This window comes from Apis cerana, linkage group LG16 (assembly GCF_029169275.1).
Source record: "Apis cerana isolate GH-2021 linkage group LG16, AcerK_1.0, whole genome shotgun sequence".
In the NCBI taxonomy this organism is placed as follows: domain Eukaryota; kingdom Metazoa; phylum Arthropoda; class Insecta; order Hymenoptera; family Apidae; genus Apis; species Apis cerana.
In genome coordinates, this window is record NC_083867.1 from 3,733,704 (window position 1) to 3,755,603 (window position 21,900).

A 21,900-nucleotide genomic window follows, 5' to 3' on the forward strand; every position below is an offset into this window, starting at 1 on the left:
TCACTGATTCGAACTTAATCGCAGTCATTTAATATAGCGTTAAATTATCTATGAGAATGGAATCAATAATAGAATTAAACGCTATAATTATAGCGCTTATTTGAACATGATTTTTCAGTTATCATCACGCATTAATAACCACGCGTTGTGTTGGATCTCTCTAACAATGCGTCAAAGATAATGAAACAATTGAATCTACATTGTTGAACAAAAGTACAAGTATTACGATCGTTAAAAAATAATGAATTCCTCCCTTTTATTTATGCTTGTACTTATTGCTAGTCACGAAGAGCTGGCACGAATTTGCAAGTAAAAATATCGACCATGTTTATTTAGTAGCGATAAATTAACGAAGCAATTATAACGTGATTCGAATCTAAATTTATTGTGTCATATAAAATCTATATGTATTGCGTTATTTTATTGTCAATCAAGATCATAAAAAAAATATAATTGATAAAATTAACCTTTATTTTCATGCAAGATTATATTTTTATCTCTCATGTATGACAAAATCGTTTAGTCAAGAATGTATTCTAAATTATATTGAAAAAGTATAAAAAAAAAATAAAAGCAATTTGTATCGGATTAATTGGAAATGACAAACACTTCAATCTCAAACGGTAAATGGAAACTGACCTACGATACACGTGTTTATAGTTATTCTTTCCGCAGGGGGTATTATAGAATACTTCTAAGAACATTGTTATACCTCGAATGTTCCATAAAATGCACGTTCAAATATAAACTATTACTAGCGATATAAAATATAATTATAAAATTAATCTAACTAGTGAAAATTAATATTGATAAATTTTTTCATAGTAATAATTTATTTATTTTCAAAATAATAAAAATTCATTCTAAATTTTTGCATACAAAATAAATTGAATATGTTATCGGCAATATAAATCCAATAGTAGTTAGTCTAATTAATATTAAAGATTTAATTTAAATATATTACCATTGAAACGAAAAACATAATCAACCGTTTTATATAATTTCAATATTAATTAGATGATAGAGACTATAATTTTATTGGATAAGATATATTTAGAATTTTCATAATTATTCTTAATCAGATGGATCTATACAAATTCTAAAAGCATCGTTGGGTTTCATAACACAAAAATACTGCTATAATATTTGTATCTTAAGCTGTGAATATAATTTTCAAACTGAATCTCTGAAGCGTGCATTAATTTATGTAAAATTCCATTTTGTTCATCTCATGGTCCAACGTAACAACGCAAAAAGATAACCAACATTTAAGAATATTGTAAATTTTCAATTTAAAGAAACAATAGCGTTCCTCTTGGTATAAGAGCGTATTCGCAACGTGATCATCGTTAGACTTGAAATCTTTACTCGTTCCAGCGACCAGCTATTTTCCGTGTCTCGCATAATGCATTCCGAGTACAGCTTGTATACAAGCGTCTTTGTTTGCGATAGTATTAACGCGAACAAAGTGCCGACGGCGTTTTACCGCGTGTATTCGTGGCGGACAAGCAAGTTGGTCTATCGTCAACATCGCGTACTTGTCGGCAATGTCGTGAAAAAGCATTCGTGTATTTTTAAAAGCTGTTCGACTTACCGATCCCCATTGTTTTTCGTTTTATCGTCGTCGCAATCGTCTGGATGAGTGGTCGCGAGCGAGACGATACGTCCTCCATCCGAGAATGTAACGAAGGGGCCTGGAGCTCGTTCAAGGTTTCGTTTCCAACACTAAACGAAAATAAACCAATTCGAAATAATTGGCTTTCGCAGTGCACTCTTGGCTTTGTGTATACTTCAGGTTATAGAAGTCAAACATTTTCGTGAAAGATCGGGCGATGTCGTTCGAGTCGGTCATTCGTTAACCTTACATCAATTTCAACGAACAATAATAACGATCAATACGTTAATAACGATATTTGTTTAACTATAACTCCAAGCGAATAACTATTCACATATAATTTCATACGTTTCTGATGAATAATTACTTTAAAATATTATTATATTGCTTATTCCATGTCAAACTTGTTAGCATTCGCGCGATTTTCGAATTAACGACTCCTAGCGTTTGGATTTTAAATTAAACTGTCAATGGAATACGGCAGAGTGCGCCACGATACACGAATCAATTAGATATGGCGCGGATTATATTTTAACAAAATTATAATCATTGAGCGTATATACTATTTTTCGAAATTCGTTTTGTTTTCTCTAATAACGTTTTATTCTATAACATATTGAAAATATATCTTACATTGATAAAAAAAAATAGTACAGAAATTATTTGTTACATTGATGAATAATGTATATTCTGATATTCTAACGTTTACCATAAATCATATTCCAAGCAATGTCAATTGCTATGATTCAACCATCATTTTCCGATTTTTTTTCTTTACGAACGTTTATCATATAATTTTTCGAAGAAAGAAATTTTTGCCTGCGACTAACAGTACTGGAAACTCGTATGAAGAGAAAGAATTCCATTAATGGAAGCCATCTTTTCCTGTCAAAGCGTGTTCTTTCAATGGTATCGCGTAAGTATTTGTGAAATGATCAAAGTATACAGTATCAAATCGGCAGATAAATCATAATAGACAACGTTTAATTTTTCTGACATGCGCCTCAATAAAATTTATATCAGATGTCATTTATTAATTAGATTCTCCTTTAGTAATATTTGCCTTCGCAAGCACGAGCAACAGAGAAAAAGAAGGGGGTCACGAAGAACCGTTTTCCTTCTTCGTCTATAGCGCAGCCTTATCGGGCAACGTTCGCAAGAAGTGTCTATTCGTGATTCAATAAAGTTCTTATCTGGTTTACGAGTGCGTAAGAATAACTTTACGAGCCGAGAAGAAAGGGAACGTCGTCTCTCGCGGTAGTCGTTCAAATGTAATGCAGTCGAGTGATTTATTAGGATAAATCCCAAGTCGAGAATGAATAGCGTTCGCGATCGGATGACTGAGTGGTTAATTAGAGATGTGTATAGATACGTATACATATTGCTGCTGATTGCTGCATACTTCAGGCTAAAGTTTCGAAGAGGTTTTGTCGCTTTGATCGGATCATATATTGAGATCATTGACATACAGAGATCATTGAAGGATACAGAGATCAATGTTTAAGTTAATTCATTTTGGATTTAATCGTCGGACTAGACTGACTGGGAACAGCATTAGACTGGTACACTCGAACATTTCACGATCGTATGTTTCTAATCTACCTTTCTAGCGGTCTGAAGTTGCAGCGAGAGCTTGCATGTCGAATTCCTACTTTCTAACTGCGTATTTGTTCCAATAAGTTTCGTTTATATATGTCCTCTCCGATTGTCCTTCTTTGTCTCTTTCTTCTCTTTTTGTCGACTATCTCGACTGTGTTGAGTGCCTGTGTCTCAGTGTGGTTTATCTGAAATGTACATGCTTTTTACGGTCGATAATCTTCGTATCGGATCGATTGACATTCACACTAATTACGATTATTCTATTTTTGTTTTCAGATTGGATGAGCCCATTCGACAGAGTCGTGTGCGGTGAGTACCATATCATTGTTACATTAGTGTAGCCATTTCGCTGAAAAATATTGGCCAAAAATTTTATTTACTCGGAGAATCGATATTGAAGACGAGATTATTTCCACTTTGATATTTCCGAAATTATTACTTATTTGCGTTATCATACACGGGGGAATGTATTCGCTTTGCGAGTTTCGAAAGTCGCATGGAATCTCGGCATGAAGATTCTTAATTTGAAGCAACTGAGAAGCTGAAATGAAGTTTCGAATATATAAGGACCAATTTGTTCCCAAGCGTGCGCCGCTGCCACATATGGCAGCCATATTTTCAAATGTAAGAGCCAGTTTCATTCACGGAGCACAATCATACAAGGCGGTTATCACTTTTTCTTCTATTTCAAGTGGTGGCCAAATTTTACGATCAAATACGTATTTCACTTGTTCAAAATAGATTATTAGATCGGGCAGTAAGATAAAATTTTCAAAAATTTAGAATTTAAAATTGGAAAGATTTAACCGATAAAAGAAAAGTATCTGCACAATGTAACGATATATTCGTGAAATAAGTTTTAAAGCTAATCTTTTTTCTACGATTTGATCCGCTCCAGATAATTCCTGTAGTTGTCGCTTTTATAAGATGAAGCTCTTTACGGATTCATTGCAGCGTGAAAAGAAAAAAAGAGGAGTGACATTTGGAGAACGAAGCCGACCCGTGTGGCGCTTCAAACTATGTCAAGAAAAGTCAAGGACACAGCTTAAAGGTCGTTTACTCGAATCCTGGTAGCACGTGCTACCGACTCGCGTATCCTATTCATTTATGTTAGTTGCGCATGCAAGAAGGACATGTATACGGCCAACTACACCTGTCGTCACCATGATAATGTTAGCCGCAAATTATACCCGTGACTATGTTTTATATAGCCTATTACGGGCCGCACAATGACGCAGTAAATAGCGATTAAGTGAAATTAAAACTTCACCCATTGAAATTATCGCGATGATGGTTTGTTTACATTGGGCGGATCATAATTTCAAATAGGAATACCGTGCAAGAAGAAGCCGTCGGTATAGGATGGGAACGGTTACTCAGTCGGTAAATCACAACCAAATTTACTCGTATAAATGAGACACAATTGAGACACATTTTTATGTGTCGCATTCTCCCGATTGCCCGGTGGGAATGAACTTGCTCTTTGAACGATTTCTTCGACGTGAGAATATATATCGAGCGCTAATATGTTTCTGAAAAATTATGATCGGAATTGAATTACGATATCTTTAAATCGATATACATACACAGACACTTCATAAATAGTGGCTTACAACTTTCAAGTCTTTATCTTCGTTACGTAGCATCGATGTCACAGACGAGTCTTCTCGTATTTTATAAACACACTCGTGTAGACTGGGTTTTAGGTTTCTGTTGTTGGAGATACGTAAGCTTCTCTGGCACCATCCTCGATAGACGCCGTCCGTCGAGAGAGCGAGAAAGACGTGACGTTAATGCATTTGGAAGTTGGGGTGCGTCAGCCGAAATACCTGTGGGAATGTTGCATAGAGACCTCCAGGATGCTTGACTAATTGTAATTGAAGTTATGTACGCGAATCAACGTTAGCCCAGGAACACGCGATGCATTATGCATCGTCCATCCGTGGCGTATTTCTTCTTCCCCTATCTCTTTTGCATCGACAATTGCGAGAGCGCCATCTTTTCAGTCTGGCTATCTCTTAGTGGTTACGTTGTAAAATTAGTCGAGACATTTTTATTAACGTTCCTTAGCTGTTTTTATGGGCTGTGCAATGACGAAGATAAATTGTTGGTAAAACTTGTCACATCGTGTTTTCGTATTCTTTTTTTTTTTTCTCTCGCTTTAAATATTCTCAGACTTCGATGTAAAGCAATGATTTTTAACCTTTTCGAAGTCACGGAATACTTCGTATTGCAAATATTTTACGGAACGTAAAATGTTAAAAATATGGAATGATATAATTTTTTATTTATGAAAATTGTACAAAATTATATAAAATAAAAACACTGGTAACAATTTCGTAGAATTTTAGTGTTTCGAGGAAGATCGATTGAAATCTAGAGATATTGTTTCGGATATTCACTATTATTAAAAACTCTTTAATTTTGGCGTAATTTCCAAAATTTTAATATCTAAAAAAAAAAATAATTTGAAATTCTATTGTACTCGATCGCAGCGCTTTCGTTATAAAGTAATATAAAAATAGTACTTTGAATTCAACTCAAGCGACGTCATTCTTTTTCTTCCACTCGCTGCAATATCCGTCGCCGTGTCTATGGACATAATCTATCGCTAGTACGTGAATGTACTACGCTTTCGAGCATAGAATTGGGATTGGCGACTGGGTGGCTTCGAACTTTGCACCGATAAAATGCCACGTGATTTCAACTTTAGAATTCTATTCGAAATAAAAATTATTTGCGCAAATATGCATTTTTCCAGCATCGAATATCTTAGTTCGAAATATCATTGAATTCGTATTATAGAGTTGTGAGAAATAAACGATACGGCGAAAAACACCATCTTCCATCTTTCACGAGGAAGGAGAGCATGCGCATTGCGACAAATTATATGTACGCACGCGTTTAATCTCGTAAAATTAGGAAAGAAGCGCGCACATCCATTTTATAATATACAAAATTAACTCGAAAATACGAGTATCTAATCTTTCACCGGTGGTATGTGAACGTACATACTGCATTTTGAGGTCAGGGATCGGCGGCCTGCTGATGACTCCGTGGTATTTCGCGATATCGTTTTTCTATATGTATGTTTTCTTTTCGGTCCACCATCTTGGACCGCGACCAAATTTTCAGGCAACGGAACATACATAAATTATGCACGCTATACATACGGATTTTCTATTTTAACGTTTGCATTAAATCTTAATTCTATGATAAATGTATATATTAATATGAAATAATTTATTTTAAATCGTCATATTCATCAGTGTTAAATATAATATTCTGATATATAATTATTCTTTCGTACATATTAGAGTTCAAAAGTAATAGATTGAGGTTATGTTTAAAAAAATATTACTCTTTCGTAGTAAAAAAAAAAATAATATTAAGAAAAATAATCCCATCTTAACGTTTGCAGGATACAACCAATTGTATATCTTGTGGAATTAATTATAACAAGTTCCATTTAAATAATTTACGTGACATTATACATATTATACGCTATAATTCCGTGACACTTTGTCCATTAACCGTACGTGAAGACATCAGAAGGGACAAAAGTAGCGCGTAATCGTTGAAATCTATCAGAATAATCGCATAATTCAATCTGTATCATTTTTCTATTTCTTTTGTCGGTGGCATCGAATGTTTGACGCCTTTGTGATAAGGTTCAGTGGCCAGTGAACGTCTAGTCGGGTTTTGTATACGCTCTCGGCGTATCACGAGATAATATATAATTTATAAACAATTCGATCTGCTCGGTAACATTGCGCCAGCAAACATTCTTGTTAGCTTACTCAGTACTTGATACAGCCGTTCCGTGTTTCTTTCCTTCGATTAATCCTCACTGTTGTTGTGTCGTTCCGAGAAACGTTCACTCCCGTAATTGAGAAGAGCAACAGTGAAATCCTTCTAAATTACAAGCCGATCTTTTTTTTTTACGTTCCTCACAGAATGTCTATCGTGGAAATAGAATTTATTTTTTATTTCTGCTTCCTGATAAATATTATAATATAATAATAATATTATTATTGTATATAAAATAGCCAATGTCCTGTAAATATAGGTTAGGTTCGATTAAATCGTATATATAGATATATATCATGACTAAAGCGAGAATGACGTATATATATATATATATATATTATTAAAATTTTTATATTATTTTATCTGATGTATGTATCAGAATTAATTATAGAATATAATAAATTATTGGTATAAAAAAAAAAATTTTAATTTTCATAATTTCATAACCTCTTTGATAGATAAGATATACTGTATTAATTAAATTTATTAATATTAATTAAAAAACCTTGATTAATATTATTTTTAATGAAACTTAATAATCTTATTAAGAACTTGGTCGTATCTTTTGCAACAATATAATATCACACGCAATTCACATAGTACTCTAGCTACATTGAATAAATTGTCCGCACTGAGAGATAAATCAACGATTATCAGAGACAATTAAGTTTATTAACTTCTATCCGAACGTGTGACGAATTAACGCGATTTTTGTCGGCCAACTTCCGATAATACCGCAGTCAAACGACCCCCTTTAATCTATCCCCGCATTCGTAAACGGTGTGCATTTTGATGTCAGTTCTTCTCCTCTAGTTGGATTTTGGTGTGTACACGAGGTCTAGCACGAGATAATGTATAATTTATAATCAGACCGTTTCTCTGGCAACAGTGCGCCACTGCATGGACTGAATCTTCCGCCCCAAAAGCCGCCAACCCCTCATTAGCATTCGATGATGGCTGCCGCGTCCTGCAGCGTCCGTATTATCCCGTTTCATCGTTCCTGCCTCCCCTACCTGGGCTTCTGCTCGTTTCCATCCGCCTTCTCCTCCCACTTTACCTCTGTCTCGCTCTCTCCTCCGTTCTATGCCTATCCTCCTGCCTATCTAATGTTGTACCGTCAAGTAGCGGAAAATATCTAAAAAAAAAAAAAAATTTTTTCGTCTTAGAAAAAACTGTTGTGTATTTCCAGATTGAAAACATTATAATTTTATGTGATAATTATTATAATATAATAATTATGATAATTATTCATAAAGTAAGTAATTTTTCATTAATTTCAATGACGTTGAAGTGTGTTGCCATCTTGAATAATTCTTTTTCTATTTACAGAATGTTAATATATTCGTGAAACAGTTAATATATTCTTTGGGTCGATACGATACTGGCTGACACGAAAAAGTTGATACGCAAAAATGTCGATTTATTTATTAAGTTGCAAGTAATTAAAATTTGTATTATAGTTGAAGCGAGATGGAGTGCGGCAGCGACGCGAAGAAGATAACTGTTACTTAATTTCAATTTTCGACAAAAATTCGAAGCTTACGGTGGGTCAGGAATTAAAAAAAACATACCTTAACCTAACTTAACTTAATTAATAATCTCGCGCGTGTCTGCTAAAACTAAAAGCTAATGGAAAAAACTTGTTCAAAATATTATTTCTGATAATTGTTTAAGATTATTGAAATTTTATAGTGATGTTTTTTTTTTTTTTCTTTTTGTAAATAATCGCCAAATTTATTAGCATGCGTATGATTTTTATCTCTTTGTCCGAAAAAATCGTACGATTTTCGCTCAGGTATATGACTTTTTTCGTCAAAAAAAAAATCGCAACTAAGAAATTCGCAACTCAGGGTAAAGGCTGAGAGAAGTTTAGGGGTGATTATGGAAGGTGACTTCGTTCAAGGACTCCGGTGGGAAGAGCCCCGTTTCCGGTGGCCGGGAGAAGTCGCAGACCAGGTCAGAATCGTGTTGTCACCGAGATTATTGAAACTGCAGTTTTATGGGTCTTAAAAGCAGTTTAATTGCTGTTATATAAGTGTTTATGCGTTGCCAGGTTTGGCCTCCGCCTGCGCCACCCTAAACGTTTATTTTATGGTCATACGACGGCAGCGTGTACCCGTTTTGTCGCGTGCCGAACCCATCATACCAGTCAAATCCTCCGATTCTAAATGTCACCGTAGATTCACACTCCTTGAAAAAATTCTGTCTCTTTTCTTCGAGACGGAGAGCAGCCTTCACGATTATTTTCGATGACTCGAGGTAAAAATCGCGATAAAAGGATACTTATATTTTTCTTTCTCAATACAATTTCTAGTTTTAATCTTCAAGTTAATTTATCCTTTATTAATTTAATTAATTTTATCAACGATAATTTTTTTTTTTTTATGTAATTTCTTTCTCACGATGAAGGAGTTGATGATGAGGATTTTATTATTTTCTTCTCTCTATCCGAGACAATAGATAGATTATTTGTTGATGATGCATAATCTATTTTTATTCATACTCGTTTTCTGTTTTATTTCGAAGTTGGACATTGTTCCTCGCTGATTCTCTTCCGTTGAAATTCTTCTTTGGTTATCGGTCACGCCATGTACGATACACTTCATTTGCACGACGATAATATACAAACGATTATGTCGCGTGCATTAAATGCGTTACGGATTTACGAAATATTCATAATCACGTGTTATGCGATCGAATAGAATCCTGTGGATACAAGGAAGCATAAATTTACTCGAGATATTTAGATATATTATTAGACACGTTATGTAATAATATATTTAATCTTATATTAAAAATTTATCAAGTTATTTTGTTATGAATAATTGAAAAAAAATTTCAAAAATATATAGCGATTGTAAATTGATATTGTGTACGAAAAGAATATATTTCGGTGATGTTTTTTGTCACTTGTTAAGAAAAGCATGCAAAAGATTTCACGGGGAAAAAATTGTTCAAGGTCATTGCTTTTCCTCAGCCCTTTTTACGGTCTCATTTCTATCCGAAGGATCCACTTCTTTTTTTCTTTCCTAACCCGTAAACTTTCACTGTACCCTTTGTCGAAAGTCGCGTGCGCGCTTTTTCCTGTCCCTTAAGAAGTAATAAAGTTTACTCTATCTACAGAAAAACAAGTCAAAAAGTCAATGCTGCTTGGTGATGTTCGTAAATCACGTCGTTTCTCAGCCGAGTGAAAGTAAAGGCTTCGTATCTGTTATAAGAATCAATCACGCCCTTTGTTCAACTCTGCAAAAGCTTTCTTTTACGTTTATTCGCTTTCGTCGAACGGGGCGACAAATTTTTACCACGTTGAAATTTTTTCGCGATGAGGAAATCAATTTTCATTAATCAACTCGTACATTTTATATTCTTAATCTTGTAACAATTCGTTGAGAAGTTAATATTTTTTATTTTATTAAATGGAAATAAGTTGTAAAAGAAATTTTATTCGAAATATTCGAAGATATGTATCGTGAAATAAGTATATCAATTATAAAATAGGCCTGGTTTTAAAAGAATCTCGTCTCCTTCGAGCATAGATACAGAGTTACAAAGTTAACCAAACTCTACGCGAAAATGCAAATAATATTGCAACGTCCGTCTTGCACGGATGAATAAGAGAACACGCAAGAAGCCGCGCACGAGCGCGTGTTCTAATTTATAAACTCGTTTAGCGAAACGGATGAGCCGAGGGAGAGCCGAAGGAGAGTCGGCGTGTGTCGTGTTCGATCGTATATTCAGCGCTTGCCATTTGCGCAAGCGAGGCGCGAGGGGGAGGGAGGGTCGAAAAAATCGAACCGTAGGTGAGCACAAGTCCGGAGAAACACGGACTCGCGGCGTATCCCATTCCATGGATACCGATAATTATCGCGGGGGGAACAATTTATCGTAATTACACTGGCGGCACTATCTGTTTCTCGATAGCTTGCGAGCTCGCTCGTTTTTCTACCGAGGTATACTTCTTCTCCTTCTTCTTTTTCTTCTTCTTCTTCCTTCCTTCTTTTTTCCTTCTCTTCGAAGTCGTCGAAGTTGCATCGCTGGGTGGGGGTAAAAGACCGCGAGACGAAGCACGGGAACGAGTAGGAAACGTGATATTTCGCCCGCCATGTTGTTTCTCTCGCCTAGTTCTCTCGAGTCGTGCGTTGTACGGGTTTCGCAATTTCGGGTTGGCAGGAATGTTTCCAGGTTGAATTATTCCGCGAGATTCGGCTCGGTTCCGACTGGAGTCAGGTAAATATCCAAGTGGAGAGCGTTTCGCGCTCGCAAAATTACAAAAGACTGAGGCATTGTAGAATGGGAGGCAGTTAGAATAAAATAGTGCGTTCGCCGCGGCCATTCGGCTGGCTCTCTCGGTTACTAACAGGATTTTGTTAAAATACGATTATACCCGGGGCGAAGGGGGATTGAGATAGCGGTAGGTACCGACCGTTCTAATGAAAACTTAGGTTTAGAGGTTGGATCCTCGCTATGTCTTGCATACCAACGTCGTCTGGAAATTCACAAGGACCGCCTAATTCGAATTACCGGAAAAATAATTTCGCGGTCGATTTAAACATGTATTCCAATTTATCTAAGTCATACTTGTTTTTTAAAAAATTATTTTTCTTCTTTGAAATTGAATTAATTTTCTCACTTCGTATGGAATAATTATTATCGGATGGATAATTTCTCGAGATCTAGTTGTTAATTTAAGGAAAGTTGTTCCCATCGAATATATCGTATAAAAAGAAATTCTCGCATTTTCGAGCGAATTCAGTCTTATTTTCGCGATTAGCTAAAACTTTCTCTATAACAAACATCTCGTTCGAGAGTTTTCGTTGGATATCCTATTCTTCCGAGGCAGAGTTTGCATCGAACTTGTCTTCATCTCTGTACCCGAAACTTTCAACTTTAGCGCGGTGTTTAAGAGAAAAATTGCATCCCTCGACCGAAACTTGGAACGTCTCGGCCGTTTCTCGTTCTCTCGAATAGTCGAACGTAACCGGAAGCCAAGTTTCTTGATTCAAAATGGAAATGGGGACGTTTTACATTTCGTTCGATCGTAGATGAGTGCAAAACGAGAGTCTCGTTTGTTTTTATCTCTGATCTTCGAATCGAGATATTCCCTTTGTGAAAACGCAATCATTTTTACGCGGTACTCGTTTGGAAAAATCTCTCCACTCGATGATAAAATTTATGCACGAATTTTTTTCCATTCGGCGTTATCGAAAAGTAGTACGAAGTTGGAGGAATCAAATCGAAAAAGGTAAGTTCTGGCCGGACAGATATGGAGGTGCGTGACGGTCGTTAAAACTTGGAGAATGTCACTTGGTAGATATAACACGGAGAGAGAGAGAGTGTTATTTTCACGGACAATAAAATTTTACGAGAAGAATAGAACGATCCGGTGAAATATGTGACGAATAAGGATGTGCGAAGATCGTTAAATAGCTGTGGAATTTCCCGATGTCCATATCGATGATCCTTCAAATCGATCGTATCGATTAATCTGAATGATATTCAATTAACGACAATCTCTCGTCTTTATATTTTTCCCTCATAAATTGTAATGCATCGTAATTTTTTCTCTCTAAAGAAAAAAAAAAAATTGTAAAAGATTGTAAAAAAACAAAACGAATAGTAAGGCTAATTGCCGTTAGCAATAGATTTTTCTAGAAGGAAGGAACGCTCTGGTAGTTACGCGAACATTGCGCTGACACGCGGAACGACGTTGTCCAGGCGAGAAAACGTGTTCATGGACTAGAATGCGATTTAGACGTTCAACTGTACGTGTCTGAGAGAAAGAGAGGGAAAGAGAGAGAGAGAAAAACGTCACGCGGTTGGATAGTCGTGTTACACCCATAGTTATACACCACGTCACGCCGGCTGGAGAACGACCCCCTAGCGGGTACTATCGTAACAAATGTGCCCGTTTGCATAACACGACGACGAGCAATTCGGGTAGGTTTGACGGTGCGCGATATAGACCTTTAGGCGAGTGGGCGATAGAGGGAGGTCTGGACGGGAGAAGAGGCAAAGGCCATGGCTCTGCGCTCGCTGCGGAGAGGGGGAAGGAAAGGAAAGGGAGAGACGCGAGGGCTCGGAAGGTTGGTGCCTCCTTCCTCTCCCCTGGGGAATCGCCTGTATAATCTATGCCTTCGGATGGCCAATACCGAACGAAGAGACTACTCTGGAACGCTCCACCTTCGATGTCAGGTAGATTTACTGTCGATTAGAATTAACGATGTTTACGTTTAGAATAACGATCGGCTTGATTTATGTCATTCGGAATTTAGTCGGCATTGTTCTAATTGTTAGAATGATCGATGGGACACTGTGCTGATGAATGCTGTGCCATTTGTAAGTCTTTCATACGAATATATGTAATATAGAATGGTAGTATAGAGTCTCTAGATGTCGTTGCGATCTCGTGTTCAAAGATAACCTTAGAAGATAATTCTCGTTATAATTTTTGTGACTTCCTTTTCCTTTGGATGTAATTCTGTGATGAATTGAAGTTTAGAGAAATAGAATATCACGAATAACTACGAATTAACGAATTAAAAATGTGATTAATGTTAGCGATAAAACTGTATTTCGACGAATCGAAGAAATTTCATTCGATTCGACGACACTCGAGCCAGATAGGTTACGTTTTTCACGATTCGCTCGCAAAAGTCTCGTGATGCCTTGATTGCAAGAGAGTGGAACGACGGAATATCTCGTACAATAACCTCCAAAATTTCGAAGCTCACGGTGTTCCCTCTTCCTCGTACAGAAAGAGGGGAAGAAACTTACACTTGCACATACCGGCACCGATCCGGTCTAGATATCGCGTGAGTACGTCGCTGTGCTCTTTCACGGTACACCCCTGATACAGCTTATCACGACTTTTATCCCTCGATAAAAACTAAAGGCTCCATTTCCAGCTTTTGTACCGTCCCGCGGCTCCGCTGGAGGATATTACGCTCTTCTCTTTATACTTATATATATGTGAACAACCCGGTCGGTAGTCGTTGTACACATTCTCATATCTCTATGTGTTTCGTATACGTGTCGTGCACGTATACCATGTTTTGTGTATATTTCTCGCGTGTCGATGTTGGCTAGTGGAAGATCTCGATGCACCACATATGTATATATAAACTCACACGTGAAAAAAGAACTGTACGTACGAGGCCATTCACGTATCGTTGTCGTGCTCAGACATATTTGCTTCTCTACGTTAGTGTGGAAACTGCTTCGATAGTGATGGGTTCGAGCAAAAAAAAAAAAAAAAAAAGAATACGCAAGCTGAGGTTGGAATCTCGAACGCTAGTTAATTGGGATATAATTAAAGGTCGTGATATCGCTTTAAAGATCGTTAAAAGTGACAATTCTTTGCTCTTTAACCTCCGAATCAGATTCATGCGTAATTTCCGTTTATTTCTTTTTAAATCTTGATACTCTTTCGAGGCACGCTCGAAGGGATCGTTTGGTTAATTTCTCGTAAGTAGTTCTCGCGAGCCTCTTTTAACGAGCTCCCGCTCAAAGAAATTATAACTTTGGCGCAATTCAATTACGTTGTAATCGATTTTATATAATGTTTTCGAGAAGGATAATTTCGAATTCATTAATTTATTTCCAGTCAATCTGTCTTATCGAATAACTTATAATTTTATCTTCGAGTAGAAATAGTTCGTACCTCGATACGTCGTTCATTCGAAATCGAAAATCAGATCAAACCCATCGCCAGTGTTGATACCAATACACGTATGCACACGTCGTGAAACGATGCACGTGTGTTCCTCGTCGTACGTACACACAAGATTCGTAGCTGTGTCAGGCTGATGGTCGACGAACGTGCGGCTAGAGGTCGGTGGTGGGGAAGACAAGTTAGGGGAGGGTAGAATCGTTACTAGAACTGCGAGACGAGAGCGCATGCGCGGGGGATTCCCTCTTTGTCCGCGTGGCGTGTCCGGGCGAGAAGGAAAAAAGAATCGCGAGAAGCGATGAGAGCGAGAGAGAAAAAGATGGAGTTGAGGAGCGAGTAAACTGAAGAGGACGGCAACGGGAGTCGCTACGACTCCCAAAGGAATTCTCCTATCTTGAGACTTTTATTATACGTGCGTTTGCTTGGCGAACTCTTCCTTGCCCTCGGTTGCAGTCAACTAGAGTCATGAAGCACGATTCGCGAGCAGATTTCGTTGGCCGTCAGATTTTGAAATTTCGGAAAGACGATTTTTAAAGTTATAAAAATCTCATCTAAATTTCCATCTTTTCCTTATTTCGATTTTATCTAATCTATTTGTTTTTTCGAATTTTTAATATTTTTAATTAAATGAAATTTGAAAATAATTAATTCCGTAACATTTACAACGTGTGATGAACTACCGCATGGAAAGCTTTTTCACATCATCACAGATTCTTGATTTTGATGATCGAACAGCGCGTAAGCATGACTCATAAAATGTTTACGAAAGAAGAAAGAAAAGGAAGGTTTGGTTAGAAATTTGGTTACTTTATTTCATGCAGTAACGAAGAGACAGATAAATAGTCTCGATAAAACCACACCCTTTCAATTATTCGTAATAGATTTATAAAGAATTTTTCCGTGTTTTGTCGTGCAACTGAATCCTATGGTCCACTGTCAGTACGCGTATAAGTAGAGAGACATTATCTATTTAGCGACTGCAAAGATGGCGTTCGCCTTGAACTCAATAACACTGTATATAACATTTATAAGCTGCAATGAACTTGGTAGATTGTAAATTAACAGTTAAACATATGTATGTAGATAAAGCGAGACTTGATATAGACCAGTAATAGTCTGTCCTATAATTTTCTCAAACAAATACGTGGACAAAATAAACTTGTCAGGTTTGAATCTAAACTTATCGTAAATGAAAATGTATACATTGCATGATTCCAGTTATTTTAATTCATTCACGTTCACGTGACTCATGCAATTTTCTTGATGAAGTAAGTACATTCAACTTTTTCTACCTTCTTTTAACCTGCCATTGTCCCACGATATTCATTCTCCATTCGATGAAGCGATAATCCCTCGCCCAATATGTGCTTACATACGTGATCCTTATTCATCATCGTATATGGATTCAAAGGGAGACGAACAAACAGATTTCGTCGTCTCCTGTCGAAGGTCAAACATCTCATGAAGTTGTAAGTTTGAAAATAATATCCAAAAGACACTGGGAGGTTGGTATCATCCCGATATTGAGCGAATAGGTGAAAGGAAGATAAAGGGTGAGTATAAGGAAAGGGTGCGTAACAGGAACTAATATCGTAAACCCTCAACGTGCTCTGATTAAACATTATGCGGGTCTTAACGTTTCTCACCGCGTAGCTATTTCTGCTTTCACTGCCATCTATGAGCAAGATCTTATCTTTCAATTGCTTCTTTCAATAAACGAACGATTCTTACCGTTATTCTTCGTTCTATTTCGGCCTGCCTGACGTATTATTTTAACGAACGATGAAATTGTAAAATAATAAACGAATTGTAAAAAAAGACAAGAGTTATTATTAATAAATATTAGGAAAGGAGAGAAAAATTTACGAGCTCCGCATGTAATTCGACCAACATTTTAAACATCGGTTAAAATTGTGCACAACCAGTAAGCAACATAAACTCTCTAAATCGTCCCTGTGTACCAAGCTGTTCGCTAATGAGCAATAATTCCGCGATGGTGTCGGTTGCTCCTCGAACTTATTCCGTGTCTCGTCTCGAGTATCTTTCGGAACCCGTTGCGACTCTACGTCGGATGTTCTAAATTGCGCGGCCACGACTTTTATTAGCGGAAGGAGACAAGCGTGGCATTTGCATGTAATGGTGCACGAAGAGGGAGCTGGTGTATAGCGAGGACCCGACGAGCTGCGTGGAGGAGGAAGAGAAAGAGAGGAGGGGAGAAGGGACGCGATTCGGGAGGAGGAAGAATGTTGGAAAATATGAGGCGGAGGGGGGAGGGTTGGAAAGGAGCAGTCGGGATAGAAGACGGCCGGTAGGGAATGTAAGACCGTAATTAGAGTTTTAGGGGTTCTATGGGGTGGTTGTTCGCGCTGCTGGCCCGTTACGAGGGCGGAGAGGGGGACGGCGTCGCACAGTCAGGGTGTACAAGAGGGGACGCACGCCTCCCTTACGACCCTTACGAGGGATGGAATGTTTGCCAACGGCATTCTAATACGTCATTCTTTATTGTAAAATTAAAATTTAATCCCGAGGATCGAGGATCGGGAGAGGGTCCCTTTCCATTTAGCGAGCGCGCACGAGATTACGTGTATTTTAAGATTGGCGTGTTGCCGACTGGTTTATTTTTGAAAGACTCGGTCGCCAACCGCTGTTGCGCGATAGTATACCGCTCAACAACGAGAATTATGCACGCACCGTGTCACGCAATTAGCGTTGTCCACTCTTTTCGAACGAAAAACGAGCAGGAAAACTGGAATGATATTTATTGGCATTATTTCGAACGTGGCACAAATTGAGGATCTTGCGACGAGACGGAGGCAGATTTATTCGTAAAAATTTATTAATCTGTCGGCTTAACACGATTTAAAACGAAATTTAATCGATTAAAAAGTGATCAAAAAAATGAATTCGTATTAACACTTATCGAGTAATTATCCTAATTGCTTCTCTTCGTATCATCTTCGATGCAAGCTTTCAACGTTGAAGCTACTCGCGAAATTTACATAGGCCCGTATAATTACACTCTCGTTATCGTACAATTTCACAATATTGAACTATCGAAAATTCTTTCTCGCATTCTATCCTCTATTGTTCTCCGCGTTTATCAGTTTCTTTCTTACGAAACCGAACCGTTCTCCCGAGAAAGGGAGGCGAATCACCTTTCTCTCTCGTCGTCAGGCGACCTGCGATATTTTTCACCGTTAAAACAAAGAAAGCCGTCGGTGAGCTGAGAAGAAATCGGTTGTTTTTCTTTTCGAGCTGCAAAATGGCGCGTAGCTCGGACTTACACACATAAATTTCGCTCCCAAGGTGACTTTACAATTTCGTGGGAGATTAGAGCTCTTATTGCCGCACAGTCGGCCGCCATGTAGATACGATTCCACACACCGTGAAAGCGTGTGTACCGCCGTGTCGCGCATCCGTGTAGAGGGAGCTGGTTCGCCTGTGTGTGCGTACAGCATGCTGGTTGGACTGGACCGGTGTGCGTGAGGCAGATACACGTCAGATAATGGGAGGCACCCTTATGGATGACGTTTGGGTTCCACCGGGAACAATGGAGCGAACTTCCCCCCCTCACCATCCATCCTTGTCGGAATCCTTTATTACCACCCGGTATATATACGAACGGTACACCCTCGTATATATATCCACACCCTTGCGCAACGTTGTGTGCGTTGCGTAGACACGCAGAGTGGAACGAGCTGTCCAACCAATTGGGATTTAAGCCTATTGCTAGTCGTGATGGAAGCTATGCCGTAGCTACGCACACTCGTGCGTGACGAAAAAGTGTGCGAGCCACCTGTACGTACTATATATGTGTGTGTGTATATATATGTTCTCTCGCGAGATCAGTTCGCCATTTACCTTTTCCTGCCTTTTTTTCCCCTTCTTCCTCTCTTATTTTTCTGCCCGACAGATTAAAGGCACCCACGTTGCGACCGTTCTACGTGTTTCTCTCGCTTTTTGCTCCGGCTCCCCTCGAGAATGGCCTCGTGACCGTAAGTCAAGATGCGTGGTAGATGTACTGTTGTCGTCCAAAAATTTTTTATTTAACTTTTTAGGCTAAGTTGAACTTTGCGATAATTTTATTACAATCGTGGATCTCTGATAAGATGAATAAACGAGTTAAGTTTTAGAATTATCTCAATTTTATTTAGATTTTAAATTGTTTTCAAATTGTTTGAATAAATTTGTGATTCCAAACTTTTTGGCAGATAGCATAAACGGGCGTAAGCAGGATCGATAATTTTTAAAAGTGAGCATCGTCTGTTCTATACTTTTTAGGTTAACGGCAAATGGATGATGATCCTTAGCGTCTACTTTGCCTCGCGAGATTGCATTCGTATCTTTTGTTTTCTCTGTTTGCCGCTATAAATAGCCACTACTGGGGACTCTCGTGGATGACAAATCTTCCGGCGTCGATGGCGAAAATATCGGTGCGACAGGAGATTCGAAAGAAGTATATTTTATCGCCACCCACGTATTTGAATTCTCTCGTATTTGAATTGTCATTGAATTTCTGCATTATTACTTGTACCCATTGCGACACTAAATTCGCAATTGTCCAAGAACCGGATCACAAGCGGCCATTTCACGAACAGATAAAGCGATTACGCGATTGTAATAACGATGATCTTTATTCCTATCCCTATGTTCGCTCTTTCGAATATCTAAGTCGAGAATAATTTTGTTCCAACTTTCTAAAAACATGGTCGAATTATCGTAAAGTTTCCAATCGACAAATAGAGCGGCGAATTTTGATAATTTTATCTCGGCGCAATGCCTCGCACGAAAACCTTAATCATTATATTTAATAAATAGTAGAAGAAGAAAAAGAGATATTGAAAGATGTTAACGAGCTTATAAGGAAATTACAACTCTTTCTACCGTTTACTTTCTAAGCGCATCCATAATGTGGCATATACGCACAATTGAAATGCGGAAGTCGAAACCTAACCTCAAAATCGAAGATGAAGTTCTCTCTTGGCCAAAAAAGAAACGCTTATCGAGGACCGCGACGATTTTTAACTTTTAATCACGTCCTCGTCCGTGTCCGCCGTCTAAAAAAAGCCACTGTATGACCATCGGCGACTAATGTATTCGGATACGTGACATCATATAGCAGATATGCCTGCTATCCGGCTTCGTTCGAGGAATTCCATAGACAATACCGAAGCGAGGAGCAAGAAAAGGAAGTACGCAAGGAGATGGAGGAGGACGGAGGGAGTGGAAGATTGGTCGAGCGAAAAAGCACAGGCGAGCGTCTAGTTTGACAACAAGTCGCAAATCGTGCGCGATGGCGGAGGGGGCGCTGCTGGCGTCCCTTTTTGTTCCGATGCGCGGCCGGGTCCGGCGTCGGTGTGTCCGATCCATTCATAAATATCTCAAAACGGCTTAATTTCGCGGCACTGCGGGCGAATAAAATCTCGAGCCGGTGAAAAATGTAGACAGGCCGAGCGAGGGGGGGACAGGAGAGAAGATACGGCCCAGCCACGACCCACGAATCGCTTGATCGCCGTCTCGGGTCACTGCAGCCTTCTCTTTGCTAGAGTCAGAAGGGGGTTTCGTTCCCTCGAACGAGAGGTAGAAAAAGATGGGGAAGGAGGAAAAATGGTCGCGATAACTCCTCCATTCGTTCTCTCTTTCTTCATAATTCCAAACTCTGTCAACCTAGTATGATTTGTACGGCTAATCCTTTTTGGTACTTTTTGTGCCCGATTAGTTTAAGTTAAGTTTAAGTTAAGTTCCTGAAATTTTCTACTTTTAATACTAAAATAACGAATTTCACATTTTTATATCTACCGAGAAGAATAAGAGCATGCAAATAATAATTGATATCTCTAGATGATATCGTCTTTTATGCTCGTTTTAATATCTAATAATCCATACAGTCTCGTGCATTCGGGTTTCCCGTATCAGAGAAGGAAAGATGCTCTAAATTGAGCACAAGTGAGAGAAAAAAGAGAAAGAAATTCCACGAGATTCATTTACGATTAAATCTACGCGTTTAATTTAAGTCCTATCGTTGTGCAACATGTGCAAGATCTCTGCCTCCCTATCCCTTTCCTTCTCACCGAGAAAAAAAATAATAAAATTGCAATAATTTAACCATGCAAATAAGAATGAAGTTTAAACATTCCAGTAAATATGAATCAACCGTGCACAAGGAACTGCATCACGATTAAAACTCGTTGGTTTCCTTCGTATCTGTGCTTGCTATCCGGTTACCCGACCACGCTTTTACCTCTTTTAACGAGTCTCGAAGAATTCCGAAGAAATTTTAACGAATTCCACCGATCTCGTTAAGAGGCCGACTCGATCAGGTCTTTGCGCCGTCACTTACGAGTTGGTTTATGACTCATCCGCGAATTTATTCCGCGAACATCAGGCCAGAGTCGCTTTTAGCGGCGGGGAACGACGCGGGATGGGGAGGGGGAGGAGGCGAGAAATACGGGAACGCGCGAATATATGGGTTAGGTTAGGTGTTGCGCCGCACGAGACGCGTTTACCGCCGCGAACACGGCCGGTCGGTGTTTTTGGTGAAATAATAACTCAGGACCGCATAAATAATGCCGAATAAAAGCGACAAGGTAAGTGAAACGTACGACGAATAAAACTCGAGACGCGAATTTACCGGCCGATCGAAGCTATTCCGGCTGTCAGTGGCTGTATATCGTTTCCATTTCAAATTGCAACGGCTCTTTCTACTCTTGGCGCCCCCTATCTACTCAGTTGCGCCTTTCATCGCACGTTGCAACCAAAACGTCGTTCTATTTCCAGTCTTACATCCGAGAGAAGAGGACGTAAAGCGCGCACAATGAGTTCGACATTATTTATTAATCGATTTAATGTTGCTCCACGTGTGGCCTTAACGTATAAACTCGTCAGACTGGATGCAGACAGCCAATCGAGCTGACATTATGGTTACGATTGAGAGAATGGACGTGATGGTGAAAATTTCTATACACCGAATTTCTAATCGAATTTTGCGTTAAAAGTGGAACCAGACTCGTTAAAATTTTATATTTTTTGTTTTACGTTTCTATACGAATATGATTCTTAATCTTCTTAAGTAAGGATAAATAAGCGAATCGTCATTTTGTTGAGATATTACTGTGCTTATTTTCTAGAATCTACTTATCGTGAATCGGTATTTCCGATGTGGCGTTCGTGATGTAAACAGAGGGAAAAAAAGATAGGCAGAACGAGT

The 21,900-nt window shown here is 38.4% G+C and overlaps 2 protein-coding genes across 5 annotated transcripts in view; both read left to right on the plus strand.

Annotated features, from left to right (window-relative positions):
- The window catches only part of LOC108000314 (uncharacterized), a 252,647-nt gene that overhangs the window by 196,724 nt on the left and 34,023 nt on the right, over positions 1 to 21,900 (plus strand). The window lies entirely within an intron of this gene.
- Positions 1 to 21,900, plus strand: part of LOC108000309 (homeobox protein abdominal-A homolog) — a 44,455-nt gene that overhangs the window by 4,340 nt on the left and 18,215 nt on the right. For both annotated transcript variants that reach the window (XM_028667954.2, XM_017060546.3), the window contains exon 2: positions 3,491 to 3,523. In XM_028667954.2, coding sequence (XP_028523755.1) covers positions 3,491 to 3,523 — 33 coding nt within the window. The remainder of the gene's footprint in view (positions 1 to 3,490; positions 3,524 to 21,900) is intronic.